Source organism: Amphiura filiformis, chromosome 6 (genome assembly GCF_039555335.1).
Source record: "Amphiura filiformis chromosome 6, Afil_fr2py, whole genome shotgun sequence".
Classification (NCBI taxonomy): domain Eukaryota; kingdom Metazoa; phylum Echinodermata; class Ophiuroidea; order Amphilepidida; family Amphiuridae; genus Amphiura; species Amphiura filiformis.
In genome coordinates, this window is record NC_092633.1 from 64,711,944 (window position 1) to 64,736,085 (window position 24,142).

Consider the following 24,142-nt stretch of genomic DNA (forward strand, 5'->3'; position numbering starts at 1 on the left):
TTTGTCTTCATTTATGTGTCTTTTTTTCCTGTAAAATTGCTCTCCTGAGAGGGCCTCAATAGGGTTTTTACAGTGTAGAAGCCCTCTGGCTTAAGCGGGCCCCTGGACCCCCCCGCCGTGAGGGGCGATACTCCGGTCGCTACGCTCCCTCCGTTCGCCATTTTTCCTCTTTTTTTAGAATTCCTCACTCTCATGCCTGATATTTCAACAGTTTCATAACCAAAACATCAAAGCAAAATATCAGCTTTTCTATTTTCTAGAACAGATTAACGCTAACAAGCCTGAGTACTACAAAACACTACAAACTTCACTGTGTGTGCATGCATCCCACGGGATGTGATGATGCAATCGTCTTAAGTGATTATGGTCATGAATTAGCTGGCCCGGCCAGTGTAAGACCCATGGCTAAGTGTCGGTGACCTAGTGCTTGGCATGCGAGGGGTCTTGGGTTTGTATCCCACCCAGAGCAAACAACTTCTTTGTTTGTTTTCTCTATTTTTTTCTCCCTTCTTTCCCTTCCAGTAACCAAAAACCTCTTAGGGCATTAGGGTTTAATTTGTCTAAAAAGAAAAAGACGTTCTCCGCTATTAGCCAGCAAATAGCGGCAGGTTTTTTTTCCATAACAAGACGGTGAAAAGGTAAGCTACCCCCCTGGATCTACGCCTATACAAACAAAAAACACTGCATGAAAAAATCAGACCACCTTAAAATAAACAGGACAAAGATACTTTGTACAAAAATTGTTTCCCTAACTTTTCCAAGAATTGCTTGATAAGAATAAAGCATAAATTTTGATTGTGTTTTATGAAATGGCTTGAGTAATCCTCCTGTAAGTCTCCATTGGCATACCACTGCATTGTTTGCTATCTCAAAAATACTAAGTATAGTTTCTAAATTTGGCTGTTTTAAACTGTTTCTTGCTCCCGGGAACGAGAAGTAAGTTCTAAAACCTATTAAAACACTATTCCCACCTTACTCACCTCAAAGGGAGAGTCTATGATATGAGTAAACATTAAAACAATATTCTCCTCACTACAGTGCAAATAAATGGTGAATCTAGATAACATCTTACGAAAAAAAGACAAATATTTCTTACTACCTTTTGAATGATTCAATGTATTATTTATTGCAAAAGGATGCAACACTTTCAGAAAGTGCAATGAAATAAAATCACTCATGCAATCCTGTAAAACGCTTCAATTTCGCAGAAACTTTATTTTGCAAATTGTAAAATTACTGCTATTTTTGCGCAAATTTTGCAAAATGGAAGTTTTACTTCCATAATTAATTGGAACCCAACAAAAGAAACCTGTTGGGCTGTGAATTTTGGTCCAGGAAGGTGTTCCATGTCAGTGCATTTTACTGTTGTGTCAGTTGGACAACTGCTTGGTTACTGACATGTGTTTAGAGTAAAGTATTGAAGTTATCCTGTGTGTAATTTTTGTTCATGTACAGGCGAATAATATGCTGTTGTGTCAGTTGGACAACTGCTTGGTTACTGACATGTGTTTAGAGTAGAGTATTGAAGTAATCCTGTGTGCAATTTTTGTTCATTGTTATGGAGAGGATTTTAAGATATGACCTTGTGAAAAATTATAAGTTTCTTTTTGAGGCCAGTTTAGCTAAATTCACTTCTTTGAAATATCAGAGCCGACAGTTTAATATGCACAAAAGACCCACAATTTATCAAGCCTATTTGCACATTAGTAACAAAGTCACATCTAGCCAATGTAATTTCCATATTAAGCAAATCAGTTGGCTACAGAATCGGTGGTCTTCTCTTATAAATACAAAGCTCAATATCCAAATTATTTCTAGTTACGGTACAGTAAATGCAATTCATGACTTGGTTTTTCAATCACATTTTTTGAAAAATCTTAGGACTCATCACATACACTATATATAAGTTAAGTTTATTGTAAAGCACCAATTTATGTGGTTTTTTTCCACAAATTTCACATGTGACATGGAATGGTGATATTTTCATGCATGCAAATTTTCAGTTTTCTACGTTTTTAGAGCTTTTATCAAATACAAAAACTTTGTGACACAAATATCAGTTCCTTCCACATTGGCATGGTAAATATGAGGTGCTTTCCCCAAATTCAAATATTTTGTAGCAATTACTTATTTGCCCCTGAATCTAATCATTCACTTCATTCACTTCATTCAGTCTCATACCTAAGAATGTATATAAAGTCACACCCAATTACTGTCTCTTCTAATTACTTTGATGAGAATTCTATGCACCCGACCCAGATACAGGTTATAGAATCCAGTTCAATAGTCCATTAATCAAATACTTCATGTAAAGTCATTCCACAATGTTTCAAAAAGTAAGTCATTCAAATATAAATAGAACTTGAAGTAACAGTATTGCACATCCTTGTGTCAGACTTGGGTCCAAGGGAAAAGTAGATCATACAATGTACATCTGGTGCAAGCATACAATGGTGATCGAGATGTTCATCTTCCACAAGTGTCATTAAGAGAAAGAGAGTGTGTTAGCATTCACAAGATAGGAGAATAAGAGTAGGTAAACAGAAACCTAACAAAAATTGAATGGGTATACAGCCATGGATACACATATGGCCATACATACACATAATGTTGGGTTGAGTAAAAACCCTTACTGAGGATGTAACTTTCACTATCTGACCATAAACATACCTGGCCAAACTGCAGCAAACTGTGGACCTTTCATATAGACATCTATTGGGTACATAGTGTTAAATGCATTCTCACACATCAGCAATCCATTACATATCAAAAGCAAGGGTGGTCCCTCACTGCAGGTGCAGTCTCAATGGAAGTATCCTCATCTAGTACAGTAAGCAAACTTACCCCCATACATACACCCAGGAGGAATATAATTTCCCCCATCCATTCAGGTGAGATTTTATTTACTTATATCTAAATTGCAAAAAGACACTCGGGTAAGTTACATCCATTTCACAACTTGTCCAGTTCATTTACAACTTTCAATTGGCAAGGGTCAAGTCTGGTCCCTGCACTGCACCACACCAGCTGGACTCATTGAAGAGCCTCTAAAAGCTACAATCACTCTCCCTCCTCTATCAATGCAAGGTGCAGTTCATTTACCCTATTACCTATTTTCTTCTAAAAAGCAACATTTAATTAATGCAATTACAATTAACATGGAAGACAGAAGTGAGTTCAAGAGATTTCAGGACAGAATATTAAATGATTAATTTGTTTAATTCTATTTCTACATCATATACAATTTTGAATATGCAATCATATTTGAAGTAGCCCAACATAATTGCAACAACTCAAATATTTTCATTTCTTCGTATATATTTAATTTTAAGAACAAACAAATTGAGTGCGAACTTAATGCTTCATAAAAATCATATTAATTAATATTAAATGATTAAATGTTTAAATGTTTAATTTATTACCTGAATAAACAACAATATTTGCGACATCTTGGCTTTTCTGTCCTATATTTGATAAAGAGAAGTAACTTTTTTTAAGTTCATTAACCTACAATGCAGGTGCCCACACAACAGATAGCTTAGGTTATATTGCAAACACTATTAATATATTATGACCAGATTAAGTGCTGACATCACAGCTTCTACACAAAGTCTGGGAAGTGATCTTCGGCACAGCAGGTGTGGTCTTTCTGTACATTTGAATCGCAAGACAGCATGCATATAACAAAACTTGTTTTTGCAATGTTGTAGTGTAATGTTCAAGTTTCTATACACATTAAATTAAATTAATATTTGTCTGAAATGTGGTCATCACCTGATCACTTGGTAGTCATGTTATGGCGGTACCCATGGGTCACTTGATGATTATATATTTGTGTGTATAAAACAACCTAAGCTCACTGTACAACAACAGAAATTTGTAATATTCATCCAAGTATTTCCTGATTGAGGCTCTAAATCATTCTTTCAGCTTCCAAATACATCCAAGTTATAATAGACAAATTAAATGAAGTGTCACAACCATGGACATGCACAACAGCACTCTAACTACATTAAGCAGTGCACAGGTGTAACTGGGTGACAGATCTGTTTCCTTTTCACTCTTACTACATTTGGCAGTGCACAGATGTAACTGGGTAACAGATCTGTTTCCTTTTAATTGACCTCGCTAAGTACTTGCGGCATTTGACAAGTTGACCAGGAACAGGCTATGGCGGGTATCACCCATACCCCTTTCTATACCCGCATGCAGAATATACAGGGTATATAGTTATCCTTTTCAATTGATCATATTATTTTATTCTTCCTCAAACCCCACACAAAAACTACAAGGGCCTCATGGGCCACTTATGGGCCCAACCCCATTGATGAACCGTTCACCCATCTTGGCCACAGAGGTCAAAGGTCATAGGATCATGTCAAATATTATGGTCCCAGAGCCCCAAATGCCAAAACAATTAAATGGCAAGTAGTTTATCAGCAAATAAAGAAGCTACAGGACTACAAGTTTGAGTACTGATAACATCTGGGTATAGCTGTATTACAAATTTTTCGTCCAAAATTGTACATTTCTGGAAATCCAAATATTTCTGTTACATCTCTGGCAACAGAAAATCCACAATGTCCACATTTTCACTTTCTACCAAAGATATACATAGATGCTTCCATCCAATAACTTTTGTTTTTATCAAAAGACAAACACTTGCGGCATTTCTCTGGAAATAAACCATCTCCTCCAATCCTACCCAGCATTGATCAGCTCTTACCTAAATCCCTGAGAGGTTTACAAAAGCTTCAAGGGGTTTCATTTCCCTTGCAGCCACACATCCAATACTTTTCACTCAACTTATGTGACACTAGATATTGATTTGACATAGGCCCCCTATACCGTCGCTTTTACACCTATATATCACCGCTTTTACTCCTTTAGGCCTATATATCTCAGTGTAACAGGGCTACATCCTACTTCTTTCAACCATCTGTCAAATATTATTTCCACTGTAACACTCAAAGTGGGTTACAAAATACACACTAGCTGAAAGCAGTTCCATGTTTTGCTTTGATGAAATCTTAAGCGATCGCCCGCCTGCAAGAGTTGTAATTGTGGTCAATATTTCTACTCATTCCTAACACTTATTACACTTGACAGCCCTATTTTCTATTATTAATATATTATATTATTAATATATGTCTCACTATAACCACAATCGAGTCAATGCCAGTTACTTATCATTTAGTGAAATCTAAGAGGGAATAAGATCAGCAAACTATTTCTAATAATACTTGCAGCAATAACAATAATTCATATCTATGTCCGATTTAAGTGTTGATAAAATAGTTATTAATTGGTGATACGTGATATATCTTTTAATATCAATGTGTATGCTGTAGCTATTTACTTCTCATTAATATTAGTGTTACCCACATAGCTGCCAGCTGTCAAATATTAACAAAAGGCCATCTACTGATGAGTGCTGATGAACTGCTGAAATTAGTACTGATGAAGTAGATATCGACTTGCTGATACCGGCATTGAGTAGATATTTACTACTGATATATGCATTCGACTGCTGTTCTTGTGTTGATGAATTTGCTAATACTGCCGATATCAGCATTGGTAAAAAAACTGTATACAGCTGATAAGTGTTAAAGTAGCCATAAGCATATGCTGGTGATAAAGTAGCCCTCTACTGCTGATATCATGATATCAGTGTTGATTAAGAAGCCATCATCTGTTGATACCAGTGTTTATGGAGTACCCATCTACAGCTGATATCAGCATTGATGAAATAGCTGTATAATGCTGATAAGTATTGAAGAAGTCATAGGCATATGCATATTCTGGTAATGAAGTAGTCCCCTACTGCTGATATCATGAAATCAGTGTTGATGAAGAAGCCATCCTCTGCTGATACCAGTCTTTATGGAGTACCCACTACTGCTGATATCAGCATTGATGAAGAAGCTGTATAATGCTGATAAGTGTTGAAGTTGCCACGGGCATATTCTGCTAATGAAGTGCCCCCTACAGCTGATATCATGAAATCAGTGTTGATGAAGAAGCCATCATCTGCTCAAACCAGTCTTTATGGAGTATTGCTGATATCAGTGTTGATTTTAAAAGTAACGTGTCTTCTGTAATATCAATAAATGAATTGACTATCTCTAGTTCATATAAATGTTGACAAATTAAATACCTACTGCTGCTCCAGTGCTGTTGAGATGCTTATCTACTGCTGATATCGGTATGAATGAAGTAGGTATATTGGGCCAGAGAGTCCCTTACTAAGGAGATACTTATCTACTGCTGATATCAGTATTGATGAAGTGGGTATATTGGGCCAGAGAGTCCCTTATTAAGGAGATACTTATCTACTGCTGATATCGGTATTGATGAAGTAGGTATATTGGGCCAGAGAGTCCCTTACTAAGGAGATACTTATCTACTGCTGATATCGGTATTGATGAAGTAGGTATATTGGGCCAGAATGTCCCTTACTAAGGAGATACTTATCTACTGCTGATATCGGTATTGATGAAGTGGGTATATTGGGCCAGAAAGTCCCTTACTAAGGAGATACTTATCTACTGCTGATATCGGTAAATTGATGAAGTAGGTATATTGGGCCAGAAAGTCCCTTACTAAGGAGATACTTATCTACTGCTGATATCGGTATGGATGAAGTAGGTATATTGGGCCAGAAAGTCCCTTACTAAGGAGATACTTATCTACTGCTGATATCGGTATTGATAAAGTAGGTATATTGGGCCAGAATGTCCCTTACTAAGGAGATACTTATCTACTGCTGATATCGGTATTGATGAAGTAGGTATATTGGGCCAGAAAGTCCCTTACTAAGGAGATACTTATCTACTGCTGATATCGGTATTGATGAAGTAGGTATATTGGGCCAGAAAGTCCCTTACAAAGGAGATACTTATCTACTGCTGATATCGGTATTGATGAAGTAGGTATATTGGGCCAGAAAGTCTCTTACTAAGGAGATACTTATCTACTGCTGATATCGGTATTGATGAAGTAGGTATATTGGGCCAGAAAGTCCCTTACTAAGGAGATACTTATCTACTGCTGATATCGGTATGAATGAAGTAGGTATATTGGGCCAGAAAGTCCCTTACTAAGGAGATACTTATCTACTGCTGATATCGGTATTGATGAAGTAGGTATATTGGGCCAGAAAGTCCCTTACTAAGGAGATACTTATCTACTGCTGATATCGGTATTGATGAAGTGGGTATATTGGGCCAGAAAGTCCCTTACTAAGGAGATACTTATCTACTGCTGATATCGGTATTGATGAAGTAGGTATATTGGGCCAGAAAGTCCCTTACTAAGGAGATACTTATCTACTGCTGATATCGGTATTGATGAAGTAGGTATATTAGGCCAGAAAGTCCCTTACTAAGGAGATACTTATCTACTGCTGATATCGGTATTGATGAAGTAGGTACATTGGGCCAGAGAGTCCCTTATTAAGGAGATACTTATCTACTGCTGATATCGGTATGAATGAAGTAGGTATATTGGGCCAGAAAGTCCCTTACTAAGGAGATACTTATCTACTGCTGATATCGGTATTGATGAAGTAGGTACATTGGGCCAGAAAGTCCCTTACTAAGGAGATACTTATATCGGTATTGATGAAGTGGGTATATTGGGCCAGAGAGTCCCTTATTAAGGAGATACTTATCTACTGCTGATATCGGTATGAATGAAGTAGACCATCCAAATCAAAAGTGACACTTGATGAGATAGTCACTGGGCATCATACAACACAGAAAGGTTGTGCTCATGCATGTATGCAATCATTTTACCTGTGATAGCTGGGCCATAATATCCCATCAACAATTCAACATCTCTAAGTGTCACTTTTGATTTGGATGATAATGGACTTTACGCCAAGAGATCTACATCATTTTTTGTTCAATTTTCACAAATGAGGACATCTTCCATAACAAATTTAGGATTGTTTTATTAAATGACTTGTGAACAATCATGGCTTGTAAAAGTAGTGGCTGAGAGTACTGCTGATATTAGTGTCCATACAGAAGTTTTTCGCTGCACTTTTTTCTCATTTTTAAATTTGTATATGCTACTGCTTTAAAATAGTTGATTTTGAAATGAAACTTTTTCCACCTACCTCATGTCTCTCATCCAGTGTAATATTCTTGAAGTTCTTCAGCTTCCTCAAATCCCACAACTTAACAACAGCATCATCAGCAGCAGTCGCCAAGTAGTAACCATTCTCAGAGAATGACAGGGCCGTGATCGGTCCAGAGTGACCAGGGAAGGTGGCCACATTGGTGCGCTCTTTCAAATCCCAAATTTTGATGACGCTGTCTCCGGTGCCGGTGCCAAAAATGAGGCCATCAGGATGGAACTGTGCACAGGTCAAAGCTGTAAAATGCATAATAATAAAGGAAATATTTAGTTCACATTCACATCAAACTTATATTATCTAATAATACCAAGTGGTTAAGGCACAGGTCTTGTAAACCTGAGGTCCTGGGCTCGATTCCTGGGCGGGATCAGTTTCTCTACTTGTGTCCTTTATTATTTGCGATGGTGAACCTGGTGAAAAAATTTGTTTATTTATATAATTCCCGTCGATCATGCCACTGTTTTTCCATGTTTATATTATCTATTCTTGATCATGAAATGTTATGTTAATGACTGCGTCCATATTCCAGGGAATATGGTAGAATTGGCCCACGGGATGTCCAACAATTAGCATGTTGGCTGACACTGGATACAACTGGCTATTGCCACTTGACTGAATTTGTATTTTCTGCTCCTGTAACAATATCTAGTATTAACATAGTTAACGTCTATCCACACCTACACCTGAAACTGATATCCTCTTTCTATTAAGGGGGTACTACACCCCTAGCCAATTTTTTTGCTTATTTTTGCGTTTTTCTCAAAAACTAAAGCGCATTGGTGACAAGTAAGATATGTATATTATAGGGGCAAGGACTACAACTACTGCACTGAAAATTCAGCAACTCAAGGCAAGTAGTTATTGATTTATTGATCAAATATTGGTTTTCCTCATTTTTGACTGTAACTCCACAACTGTTGTCTGTGCTGAAATAAAATTTCCAGTGCAGTAGTTGTAGTCCTTGCCCCTATAATATACACATCTTACTTGTCACCAATGCACAATAATTTTTGAGAAAAATGCAAAAATAGACACAAAATTGGGCAGGGGTGTATTACCCCCTTAAGCCAAATTTAATTGATGTCAAACAACAAGTAGGTGAAATAGTCATCACTTTCATATTCTAAATCTATCAAACATTAAATATGGAATCAATATTCACAAGACACTGGCTCTGAATCCTCACAGCAAACAAACAAGCAATTCCAGCCTTGAATCAGGAATTATATATTGACTTCAAAAATAGTCTTATCACAGTTCAATTTGCATTGCAAAGTTGGATAAAACTTTCAATGCTGTATCAAATTGGGATTATATTATAACCTCTGAAGTACAGAGCAGTTCATGGTCATAATACTAGCAACAAAATACAATAAAAGGTACACCTAAACTTGTTTTCATTAATCTGGAGTATATCTATGTATTTAATGGGTCTTTTTATCGTTTAGGCATCTGACCTCATTAAATCTTTGTCCTTCTTTAGCTTCTCAGTAGTAAACTGTATTAATTTCTGTTTTGGGCTGCATCAATCTGATCTACCTAATTAAAAGGAAGCATTTCTTTCATTGGGAAATACTTTCAATCTGTAGCTCTTGATAATATGGAGAAAAAAAACAGAATCTCCAACTATGCATAAGTAAAAATTATTAGATATTTGTCTGAAAAGTGTTATGAATACTTGGTTTGTTATGGCGGTGCCCATGGGTCACATGGAGACTATATATCTGTGTGTATAAGACAACCTATGAGTAGCAGTAAACAAGCATGATGCACAGGGCGTCGCTAGACCAATATGATTCGGGGGGTGTACAGTATGGTTTGCCGACGGAAATTTTTTGTAATTTGTTGACCCAAAAATTTTTTAGCCAGGACGGCGCTCAGAAATCTAAAAAGGGGGGGGGGGTCAAAAAAATTTTCGAAACAATTATTTTTAACTAGTTACTACTATACCATTCACAGTAGGTCTATAACGTTACAACACAATTACGTAACACATGATTAATCTGTTATATGGCTCTCACAATTTGCCGACAATCACACATACCTTTGACTACATTTGCCGACATCAGTCACATGATTTTGCCGACAGCAGTCAAATTTTGCCGACAAAATTGTGTATTGGGGGGTGTCACCCCCCCATACCCCCCCTCTAGCGACGGCCCTGATGATGCATGTATTAACCATCATCAGTGCGTATTTGTAGATTGAAGTGCACATACCCCAAGTGAACTTTGCAATCAGAAATGCAGTCATTTTGGCTCATAGTGTTTGTGAAACTTATAAAATACTCAAAGCACAATTTTAGAGGCACATCTCCAGAATCAGTTTTGCTAACAAAAACTCAATACAACTAAAGCAAACAAATAAAATATGAATTGGTAGGAAAATCAGCAACCCAATGCAGAGTTCTGAGATAAAGGGTAACTCCAATTTCTATAATTTGGTTATTATTAAATGTATGTTTTTACTTATCTCTCACTGTCTGTAAAGAACACAACATTTGTACTGCTGTCTCTTCAGTATAAATTTTGAAAATATGATGAAATCTTAATTTATAGTTTAGGCTTAGCCATTTCGTAACATAATAAATAATGTCATTCGTATCAAACACTATATTTGTCAGATCAAAACTTGTTGTATGGTATGACAACCATAAAGGTGCATGCAATTTGGTTATTGAAGGAAACTCCCAAGTTTTTAATACTCACAGACGACACGATATCACACACTTAAGTGTATGCGTGTCAACGCGATACTGGTACGCAACCAATCGGAGGTAGATAGCAACAATGGGACTGATCAATTCTTAGTCTTAGGTAATTCCTTGTAAAATGTAGGATTTAATTTGATTAAAATTTGGTTTACTTATGATTATTATATTTATATGAATTGAAGTGTTTACGAATGAGAATACAGGTATTGTTTTTAGCTGCTGTCGTGCATCTATCGTCTCATATAACACACAACATCATTATTTTTGGCGTAAAACAACTCAGCTTCTAAAGTAATGATGTCGCCCATGTTATATGAGACAATAGATGCATGACATGACACCGGCTAAAAACAATACCTCTATTCTCTAATTCTTAGTCAGTGGGTGTGGTGTAGCTTGTAAGTGTTATTCATTGGTTCCTGTGTGTTGTCTTTAGATAGTGGCGGAATCCTTGGAAACATGTTTGTTGAACCACACATTACCAACATGTTTCGTTCCTTTAAAAATAAGGGAAGTTTTCATGATCACAACTCATATTTTGCGAAATGAAAGCTTTTAATTTTGGTCAAAATATTGTATGTATGCCCAGAGGATGTTTAAAGACATTCCCACAACCCAATGGGGTTTCTGATACCACATGTGGTACAGTTGATCATGTCTTGCATTGGAATTGTGTGCAAATATCTGGTGTTTTCATCCTATTATTTAACATTCATAACATCGAGACTTAGGAATAAAATTAATGCAGTGGGACGATATGAATGTTTCCTGTAAGAAAATCAAATATCAGTCCTAAGTCTCAACTATTAGCTTGTTGGCTGCTGTTTTAAAATTACCATTTTGTGTGTGTGGCAATGGGGACTTCGCCTTTAAAATTAGGTTATATTGATCAAATTTCCCAATCATAGTGCATTGTAGGAATGCCTTTAAGCCTCCTCTGATGTATGCCTATCCTCTATGACATATGGGTGGATAGTAAAAACAGAAATTCATACCATTTATTCTGTAAATAAAACTTTTGCTCAAGAGGTACCGTAAAATGGGGTAACTTCGGTCAGCGGGGTAACTTTGGTCGGTCAAATATATATTTTTAAATTATCATATTTTTGTACAGCAATATTGTTTTTAGTCATATTTGGTGTCAACTTGTTAAGAAATATATTTGGAAGAAATAATAGTCGATCATGTCCAATTTCCTCAAAATTTATGAAAAAATCAGGATTTTTGACCAAAACTGAGCATTTTTTTACATTTTTTTCAGAAAAAATAAAAATCGATATTTGTGAGCAAGGATGTGTGCTTGATTAATTTTACAAGGGGTCAAATGTCACAAAAAACAACTACTTGCCCATAAACAGCGAAGATCAATTTTTTGGATTTTTTTTTCTTCATGGAATGTAATACTCAGACCAAAGTTGCCCCAAATGCGGGGTAACTTTGGTCAGGCTATTTTTAACCCCTAGAGCACACTTACAAAATTATTTAAAAATCTTTTTCAACTTCAAAGTGTAGAGGGGAACCCTAATGTCATAAAAAAGAGTTATTAGAAATATAATTGGTTTTGTTTGGAAGCAGTGGTTTAAAAACTCTGAAAAGTGCCCAAAAATACCCCATTTTACGGTACCCTACATATAAACATGGCATTTTTGCTTGTCAAAACCCAAGTGAAATTTTACTTCACTATTTCGTCCTTCACATTGGAGCACCAAGTTCATCCATCTTGTAAGTATACAGATAAGTCTTTTGTGAATTTATATCATTTTATACATTATTAACCATTAGAACACATCTTATATATTCCATGAATAGAAATTGACATTTAAGCTATCTTTGATGTCCAGCAAGAAAATAAGAATTCATATTCTTTTATATCCGTGTTAATTAATACCGGTATATATAATCTTATCGTCAATAGATTCCAGTTATATTTGCCATTGGGAATCTGTTAGTGTGTTTACTCCAAAAAATCTAAACTGTGCATTTTGGGAAATTGTAGTGCATTTCAAGATTGATCTAATATTGATAGAATAATTCATTTTCAGATCAATTTTTTTCTCTATTTATGAATAAATTGAGATATTGATACAGATTTCCAGTTTCTCATCAATCACATGGAACATTACAATAAAAACATGCTTTCATTAGATGGTATAAATGCAAGAGCGTGTGTTGCCCTTGGTTAGGTGCATTCAATCACACACAATCCCGGGTATTCAATACACCATAATTTCTAAGCAGGTCTAGAAAAAAAGCAATTTAATATCTTGAAGGAAGCATATCTACTGACGGAAATTTGGCTTCACTAAAAAACCTCACAAGTGAGAAGTTTAAGTGAAAGCAGTAATTTAAAATAGATTAAAAATAATCTTGGAGGTTTGGGAAGAGCCTAAAGAGAATTGGATTTACCATTGCCTGAAATAGTCAACAAAATTTACAGTATTGTTGATCTCTCCCTAAATATGCAATATAGATCTACTGCATACTGTAAAGTCAATGAGCCCTCAATTGATACTAACACTGGTACAAAAATGCAGGTTACTCCAACTGAATGTAGAATGAACCATAGGAAGCGTGGTATGATTGGTTGTTGACCTGAGCAGTACACAAACTAGTATTTTTAATTTGGTCTTCAATTATAGTTTCCTTTGTATAAACAGTGTTTTCTTTTTTATCATCTTTTTCTTGATGATACCTTTCTTACAGATATGTATAATGTATGGGCATAAAAGAGAATCTTAATTCTTACATAAATCTGTTAACACAATTGATACACACTTGAGTTGACAAGTCAAGTATCAATTAAAAATCAGGTAAACCATTACAAGTATTTGTGATTTGAATAAACAGGAAAACACTCAATTCAGGAGTGTCAGGAAGTACCTGGCCTATTGCTAATATTGATACACCGCCTCATTATACAGTAAACAATAAAATAACAAGTAAATCAGCATATGTGATGATACACTTTTTATCTCTATCAAATTTATGTGCATTGGGCTATTCCATTGAAAATCCACACCCCCTTGTGGAAGATTTCACTGCCATCTCAATTCCAGTTGCACCTTATGGTCAATCTAGCTGAAAATATTTGCTTGTTTTATCTGAAATTCCAACTGAAAATTGTTCAAAATCTAGTTGAATTTTGTACAATTTGGTCTAAAATCAGACAATTTTGTTTGGAATTTCAAAATCCCCTCACCTTTTCCACTTTATATGGATGAAAATGGTTGGATCTGGTATACTTTAAAGCGTTGAATTTGGTTGGAATTCCAAAATCTTCCACAATGGGGTGTGATTTTCAAATGGGAAAGCCTTATGCAAGTAATGAATTTATTAAAACAATTAAAGCAAGCGGTCTTGGTTATCCCAACAGTATGATTTAAGTATACATGCAGCTACATAAGCTTCACCAAAGCTGGGCTCAGCACCCAAAGTAAGACACAAAACATTTACAGAAAACATGTCATTTACATTTATTCCAAATTTACATCAAATGTTTTATATATACATGTTTATGCAACTGGCAACTGTGCTGCTTAGCAACCAGCATTTTCTATAGTAAACAGTCGATGGTAACAACACCAATCATTTAAAAAAGACAATCACATCAAAAATGTTCTTGGTGAGTATATCTATTATATCACTAAACCATAAAATCGAAGCAGAATACCCACAAAATGACATCAAACTCAAGTTTAAGGGGGTACTACACCCCTGGCCAATTTTTTGCCTATTTTTTGCATTTTTCTCAAAAATTGTAGCACATTGGTGACAAGTAAGATATGTATATTATAGGGGCAAGGACTATTACTATTGTACTGTAAATTCAGGAACTCAAAGCAAGTAGTTATTGATTTATTGATCAAATATCGGTTTTCCCTCATTTTTGACTGTAACTCCACAACTGTTGTGTGCTGAAATAAAATTTTCAGTGCAGTAGTTGTAGTCCTTGCCCCTATAATATACATATCTTACTTGTCCCCGATGCGCTATAATTTTTGAGAAAAATGCAAAAATAGGCACAAAATTGGGTAGGGTGTAGTACTCCCTTAATACCTTGATTATTTCAAAATGTCAGACAATAATACTTTCCGGTATCATTTAGTCATCATTCTTCACTCACAGAATATCAATGTAACACACGCACAAAATGTAAAAACAAAGAAGTTGAGGTATTAGAATGGTGCGTGACATTTGTTAAGCTCTAGTTCTCCCTCAGGTTTATTTGGTTTCTGGTAAGACCCGGTTGTTTTATATAACTAATTCACATCATCATGGATATAATATCCTAGGCTTTATATAACTAATTCACATCATACATAATTCTATAACCGTCAAGAGTGAAGTGCAAATATCTTTCTTCAATTTCAATATACTGTAAAAGTAGCAAATCAATAATGGATTTCTCACAAATTACAAAACTAGAGATAAAGTAGACAATCGTGTGTGGTTGGGTATTTTACAAGCTTTTCAAATTGATTTCAAAAAGGTGTTTTGTTTTTCAAAATTGTTGCTATTTTTAGTTTCTCCTTCACAAGTCAATCACTATTCTGAGCATTAAATATCTCGATGCAGTAGTCAGTTCTGAGAGCGTTCAATCCCATTCACACGCAACTTTATTAGCTTGAGTACTCACAAGACTGATTTGTATTGTCCAAAATGAGGTCAAATTTGTTCCAGATTTAGATAGATGAGTAGTTTCTAATTGCATATATGCACTCATTACCCTTAGACAGAGAAAACCAAAAAGGACAATGACACAAACTGTTTTGCTAATCATGATGGCAATCAAACAAGTACCATTTATTATGCACTTGGAATTTGTTTCCTAATCAACACCAATTGCCTCTGATCTCAGCCGAAACGCATTTATATACCGGTACTAACAAAATATATTCTCATGTAGAGAAGCCATAATTGAAACAATTGGATCACGACGGCCGCCATCTGATTTCCTTTTACAACTGCGTACAACTGTAGTAAAGTGTTCCAATTTGAACCATTGAACTTGACGTCACTAACTTCTTCAAAACAAAATCAAAACCTGTCCCATCCAGAAGACCTACTTTCCTAGGCCTTGAATTCCCAAGTGTAAGATTTAGATAGATGAGTAGTTTCTAATTGCATATATGCACTCATTTCTATCATTTCCCCCACCTAACCACAGAAATCAGTAATTTCTTAAAAATGTTTTTTCAGTAATCAAACAAGACCCCCTGTTTGTTTGATCAATTATTTCAATTTTATTATGCGTAACTAATTGAGATGAAAATATTACATTTTGCAATGATACCAAACACAATTGGACACAAAAACATGCCTATGTCAATTTCATGTTAATCTAGAATTACGCAGTTCGTAATTAAGGTTGGCCCCTACACAAAGGTGTGTAAATAACAAAGGTTTGTAAATACAAAAATATGCAATATGGAATAAGCTCATTAATATTCATAAATATGCAAATAAGATGATACAAACTATACAGCAATGTACTGAAATAAAATTGACGGATTGAGCATGATACCTGAATTTATCGTCGAGCTAGAGTTTTCAAATATCATGCGAGACGAAGTCGAGCGTGATATTTGAAAACTCTAGCGAGACTGATAAATTCAGGTATCACACTCAATCCGTCCAATTTTATCATTATTATGTCTTCAGAATCTTTTTTTGGTAAAAAACACGATTTTTAGTAAAAAAAAACCACAATTTTTAGTAGAAAACATTTATTTGGTCAAAAACGTGACTTTGCTTAAAATTTTGATTTCTGCTCAAAATGTGATTTTTGGTGAAAATGCGATTTTTTAGTCAAAAATGTGATTTTTGGTCAAAATGTGATTTTTGGTCAAAAATGTGATTTTTGGTGAAAAATGTGATTTTTGGTCAAAAATGTGTTTTTGGTCAAAAATGTGTTTTTTGGTGAAAAATGTGATTTTTGGTCATGGCATGTCACATTTACAAAAAAAATCACACCAAAAGACACTTTTGCACATAAAGTATATGAACTATGCACTCTATGAAGAGGCTACAGATATGAAAAAACCCTGTAGCTCAAGGCGACCGATACACAAATTTATCGGACAGCTACAATCCCGGAAAAAATGTGTTCGAACACCCACTGTAATTCCCATGTTCATCTTAGTATAGTGCGCACGCTATATGAGTCACTGGAAACTAAGATTTATAATAGAGTTCTCTCAATGTTCATCTTAAGCATATCCCTCCCTTTCCCCACCAATCAATGTTGGGAGAAGATATGTGAAGATGAGCATATTGGGTATGCCAACCTTGTACGGGGGTAGAAGGGGGACTATTTCCAATAAGGCCTTTAAAGTGTTCGAACAATATTTTCTGAGATTGTCTGAGGAATTCTAAAATCAGTGTTTGCTTTTTCACATTTGGGACCATAACTTCAGATCCAGTAGAGCGATTCAAATGAAACTTGGACATGTTAGTTTATATATAATAAGGAACACATGAAATAAATAATATTACATTGCATCCACAAATATTTCAGGTATCGGTCACTTTAAACATATATTTTCATCAAATTTTGAATAATTTAAGTCGAATAAGACGTAAAATACCTGATACATATCCCCAAACAGTTTAAAACATAGCAATTTGAATAGCTAAAAAGTTGACAATGTTTTTGGACAATCATGGACCATCTTTTGTATTTGCTATAACACTAAGGGCACCATTCAATCAAACATCACACGGATGTGGGATGCAAATTTGTCAATGCTATCTGCAGTAGATAGCAAAATAATGCAACGACATCTACCACCCTATGTCCAATGCATTGCCAAACTTCTCCTTCCAAACCAGTAATTCCTGACCCCACAAAAGTAAACTTCAAAGATTTCAAGCAAAGAAAAAGAAAAAGAAGTCATTAAAGACCCCCCCCCCACAAAAAATAATAATGAAAGATATAAGAAACAAAGAAACAAATCCAACACAAAATAGGAAAGAAAATGCCAAAATTAAATACAAGAAGATAAAACAAAAAATCTAAGTAAAAGGAAAATAATGCATTAAAAAAGAAGGAACAATAAAAAGTGCAAATGTCACTTGCTGTTCAATATGTTTCAAGTTCAAGTCCAATTTTACATTCAAAGACACATGCGCAATGTATAGGACACATCAATCAATAATATTTTAACTAACATGGTCAATGATTGGTGTGCAAGTTCAGGGTTATTTCATGATTGTCATTATTTTTGATCGAAAAAAGAAAGAAAATATAAACAATTCAAAAATGTTGTTTTTCAGTTAAACAAACACCGATCATTATGAGCATTATAGATAATGACCTTTATTATTAGGCCTATGCAATCTCAAATTGGAACATTTCATTAAACATGATTTGCGTTGTCTCTTCAGTGGGTATAACTGTGTACACTGAAAGTGTGAAAGCCTATTCATGGTAAAGGTAAATCATTGCAGATCTCCCCATTGAAAACACACATTATGCACGGTTGACCACAAAACATAAAGAATAATAGGATTTACTTTTCTATTATATGGTGAATCGTTGGAAATGCGTGCTTGTCTATGTGTGTAAATCGTTATGATTCACCATTTGACCATCCTAACCATGGTGTATTTAAAATGTTTAAGGGGTACTACACCCCTGTGGTAAATTTGTGACTATTTTTGCATTTTCTCAAAAATAATAACACACTGGTAACAAAAGTTATGTATATTATTGGGGCAAGGAATCCAATTACTACACTGAAATTTCAGTGACTCAAGACAATCGGTTCAGTATATATGATCGGAAATGAGGTACATCCTAGCGGTACCTCTTTTCTTATCATAAATAACTAACCGCTTGTCTTGGGTCACTGAAATTCCAGTGTAGTAATTGGATTCCTTGCCCCTATAATATACATAATTTTTGTTGGCCAGTGTTATTTAGTTTTTGAGAAAAATGCACAAATAGACACAAATTTATCGAGGGGTGTAGTACCCCCTTAATGGACACAATTTCACACATTAGGCTGATTTTCTTAAATGTTGGTCAAGTAATGTTTTTAAAAACAATAAATGTGCATAGCCTGTGCGTATCTCTCCTTCCTATCACTCGCTCTCTCTCGTCCCCCCCTCCGATTTATCACACAGTGGTAAATTTGTGACATTTAAATACATAACATTAAATTTACGAGTAATGTCTGTTTTTAGCTGAATATAAAATGTTAACACCTTCTCTAAATTAATTATACCACATGTACACATGCTCAATAAACATGGCACATAAATAATTTAGGCCTGTATTTGTGTGTACAAAACGCTATGTTAAATCTATACTAACAGAACGCTATCAAAATATTTATTGATTTCCTCCATATTTTGTGGGATGATAGCAAATTATGTTTCTAACATGTGTGCCAAATTGCATTAAAATCGATGGCGAACTGCAGAGTTATTGTCCAAAAACTAAAATCAGATGATTTTGCTAAGCAATTTTGTAGACAATCCCGGAAAAATGTGTTCGAACACCCACTGTAATTCCCATGTTCATCTTAGTATAGTGCATACGCTATATGAGTCACTGGAAACTAAGATTTATAATAGAGTTCTCTCAATGTTCATCTTAAGCATATCCCTCCCTTTCCCCACCAATCAATGTTGGGAGAAGATATGTGAAGATGATCATATTGGGTATGCCAACATTGTATGGGGGTAGAAGGGGGACTATTTCCAATAAGGCCTTTAAAGTGTTCGAACAATATTTTCTGAGATTGTCTGAGGAATTCTAAAATCAGTGTTTGCTTTTTCACATTTGGGACCATAACTTCAGATCCAGTAGAGCGATTCAAATGAAACTTGGACATGTTAGTTTATATATAATAAGGAACACATGAAATAAATAATATTACATTGCATCCACAAATATTTCAGGTATCGGTCACTTTAAACATATATTTTCATCAAATTTTGAATAATTTAAGTTAATAAGACGTAAAATACCTGATACATATCCCCAAACAGTTTAAAACATAGCAATTTGAATAGCTAAAAAGTTGACAATGTTTTGGACAATCATGGACCATCTTTTGTATTTGCTATAACACTAAGGGCACCATTAATCAAACATCACACGGATGTGGGATGCAATTTGTCAATGCTATCTGCAGTAGATAGCAAAATAATGCAACGACATCTACCACCCTATGTCCAATGCATTGCCAAACTTCTCCTTCCAAACCAGTAATTCCTGACCCCACAAAAGTAAACTTCAAAGATTTCAAGCAAAGAAAAAGAAAAAGAAGTCATTAAAGACCCCCCACAAAAAATAATAATGAAAGATATAAGAAACAAAGAAACAAATCCAACACAAAATAGGAAAGAAAATGCCAAAATTAAATACAAGAAGATAAAACAAAAAATCTAAGTAAAAGGAAAATAATGCATTAAAAAGAAGGAACAATAAAAAGTGCAAATGTCACTTGCTGTTCAATATGTTTCAAGTTCAAGTCCAATTTTACATTCAAAGACACATGCGCAATGTATAGGACACATCAATCAATAATATTTTAACTAACATGGTCAATGATTGGTGTGCAAGTTCAGGGTTATTTCATGATTGTCATTATTTTTGATCGAAAAAAGAAAGAAAATATAAACAATTCAAAAATGTTGTTTTTCAGTTAAACAAACACCGATCATTATGAGCATTATAGATAATGACCTTTATTATTAGGCCTATGCAATCTCAAATTGGAACATTTCATTAAACATGATTGCGTTGTCTCTTCAGTGGGTATAACTGTGTACACTGAAAGTGTGAAAGCCTATTCATGGTAAAGGTACATCATTGCAGATCTCCCCATTGAAAACAAACATTATGCACGGTTGACCACAAAACATAAAGAATAATAGGATTTACTTTTCTATTATATGGTGAATCGTTGGAAATGCGTGCTTGTCTATGTGTGTAAATCGTTATGATTCACCATTTGACCATCCTAACCATGGTGTATTTAAAATGTTTAATGGACACAATTTCACACATTAGGCTGATTTTCTTAAATGTTGGTCAAGTAATGTTTTTAAAAACAATAAATGTGCATAGCCTGTGCGTATCTCTCCCTTCCTATCACTCGCTCTCTCTCGTCCCCCCCTCCGATTTATCACACAGTGGTAAATTTGTGACATTTAAATACATAACATTAAATTTACGAGTAATGTCTGTTTTTAGCTGAATATAAAATGTTAACACCTTCTCTAAATTAATTATACCACATGTACACATGCTCAATAAACATGGCACATAAATAATTTAGGCCTGTATTTGTGTGTACAAAACGCTATGTTAAATCTATACTAACAGAACGCTATCAAAATATTCATTGATTTCCTCCATATTTTGTGGGATGATAGCAAATTATGTTTCTAACATGTGTGCCAAATTGCATTAAAATCGATGGCGTAACTGCAGAGTTATTGTCCAAAAACTAAAATCAGATGATTTTGCTAAGCAATTTTGTAGACAATCCCGGAAAAAATGTGTTCGAACACCCACTGTAATTCCCATGTTCATCTTAGTATAGTGCGCATACGCTATATGAGTCACTGGAAACTAAGATTTATAATAGAGTTCTCTCAATGTTCATCTTAAGCATATCCCTCCCTTTCCCCACCAATCAATGTTGGGAGAAGATATGTGAAGATGAGCATATTGGGTATGCCAACATTGTACGGGGGTAGAAGGGGGACTATTTCCAATAAGGCCTTTAAAGTGTTCGAACAATATTTTCTGAGATTGTAGGTTATGTACAAAGGTATAGGATGCAAGATTCTGAAGACATAATAATGAAGTTGATCGTTTATTGTGTTGGAGCTGCACAGTGGATTAATGAATTTGCTTCTGCCCGGACACCCAAACAAACAAACAACCAAGCAGGCAGACAGGCAACCATTTGGATGATAACATAAGCCATATATGCGATGCGATCAAGCAAAATCAGTCGGAACTCAGAAATATTGATTTTGAGATATAGCCATACAAAGCAAATAGTTCCTTTTGTTTTAGAAACTCTTTAATTGCTCATATCTTTGGAACTGGTTGTTCAATTTCAATGGGGTTCTCTGTAAAATCCAGATTTGTAAATGCTTTTTACTATCTATAAGAAACTAGAAATTTAATATTTCAGAGTTCCGACTGATTTTGCTTGATCGCATCACATATGTGTGGGCCAAATTTGGATGATAACAGAAGGTCACATATGTGTGGGGGCCAAAAATTCATTCAAGATCGAATATTATTTTTGAGTGTATGGTGTTTACTGGTTTGCTAAGTTTAAGTTTGGTTTGCCAACTTGAACCCGACACATAGTTTGAAGCATAACAATGTTTTTCAGCGGAAGGACTTCATTTGTGGGGAGCTAATTTTGATTTACAAAACTTGTTGAGACTATTATGAGTATTCATGACACTGCTGTGTTTTCAAAAACCAGTAAACACTCATGTATAATTGAAAACACAAAGAGGCGATATCTGAAGACCTGGAGACAGACTGGAGTCAAACTTTGTTTTTCGTCAGTATCATCTTTTTCTAGATGTTACTTTTGTACCCACAGATATGCATAATGAATGGGCACAATAGAGGCTATTTTGATCCTTACCCAAATCTATTAATACCATTTATACACACTCGGATTAGCATTTATACACACTCAAGTTCTGAAGCAGGGTTTACTTTAATGCACAAATCACGCATATTTACGCACAAAAGTCCAACACGTACAAAATCTTAAAAACATGCGCATTCATATATTCAATGATTTGATATAGAAAAACCTGATATTTTAATCTAATCATGATAGACGAAAACATACCCTTCATATTATGAGAATGAACCATGGGATTATGGCTGTAGCTATTGGTGGCATGAGTCAATAGCAATAAAAAGTATTAAGTAGTGAAAACTTTCGGTCTGCTTCCCTCTCACTTTTTAGATTCTTGAGCATTCTGGAGAAAACAAATTGGGTCAACAATTCAGTGAAATTGAGACACACATTGTTAAAATTCTAAAAATACTCCCTAGACAATGTTAAAAAAACCTGTCCTAATGTGAAGTATCAATTAAAAATCAGGTAAAACATATTGTGTGCATATTTGGCCGACATTGTGTGTAATTTGAATAAACAGGATGGCACTTAATTTCAAGAGCAAGTTTTGAGAAGAAACATGCTGCTGTTGATATATGTACTTGGCCTATTAATAATACTGATACAACACAACATTACACTGTTTAAAAAACTAATCTGTATCAAATATGTACATTTAAAGATGCTAGTAATGACTTCCATGTCGTCATTAAAACAATACAGGCGAGTGAGTTTAGCTATCCCAACAGTATGACTGTAACTGCGTAAGCTTCACTGAACTTCTAAAGCTGTGCTCAACATGATACATAATTAGACACAAAACATTCAAAGAACAAAGGTGATTACAAGCCGACGACGAACGTCGGCTTGTTCTGTCTCTTCCCAATTCCTCTGGCAACTCGTGACATTTTGCGTGACTTGCCACGTTTCGCCCTGGCTCTCTTATGCTTTGACAGATTTCAATCATACTTGAGCCAAATGACCGGTGGACTAGGCCAAACCTTACATTTGACTTTGACCTGACTGTGACCTTTGACCTTGACCTTATGGCCAAAAAATGTTGATTTCACAAAAATGCTACTCCTTCCACAAATTTCATGCGATGAGGACATGGTTATATCATGTGACTCGACTTAAGTCGGTGTCTATAGGGTGTGCTCAGATAAGGGTCAAAGGTCATTAAGGGGTCATTTCCGGTCAAAGTCTAAAAAATATTCAAAAAATCACTGTCTTTACAAATTACATAGCAGAGAGTCGCCATTAGCACACATGCATCTTTAATAGCCAGTGTCTTTAGGATGCCTACAGTTTTGGGGTCAAAGGTCATTAAGGGGTTACTTCCGGTCAAAAACCAAAATGTTCAAAAGATTTTTATCTCAAAATGTAAACAGACCAGAGTAATATAACCATCATACATGAATCAGTGTTATTTGTTGTATGCATGGTATTTTTATTTTGGGGGTCAAAGGTCATTAAGGGGTCACTTCCTGTTTTTAGCTAAATAACTTCAAGAATTTTTATCTCAACAACCGAACATGTTAGAATTACTTAATTAAAATTGGAACAATGCATTTTGTCGGTGTACATAAGGTTTTTTTTCCATTGAGGTCAAAGGTAATTAAGGGGGTCAAAACGTCAATCAAAAATGTAAAAAAAATCAAAATCCAT

At 35.1% G+C, this 24,142-nt stretch overlaps 1 protein-coding gene across 1 annotated transcript in view; it reads right to left on the minus strand.

Moving 5' to 3' along the window:
• LOC140155818 (pre-mRNA-processing factor 19-like) overlaps positions 1-24,142 on the minus strand; it is a 189,091-nt gene that overhangs the window by 54,692 nt on the left and 110,257 nt on the right. Inside the window, exon 9 of the mRNA XM_072178801.1 lies at positions 8,123-8,379. Coding sequence (XP_072034902.1) covers positions 8,123-8,379 — 257 coding nt within the window. The remainder of the gene's footprint in view (positions 1-8,122; positions 8,380-24,142) is intronic.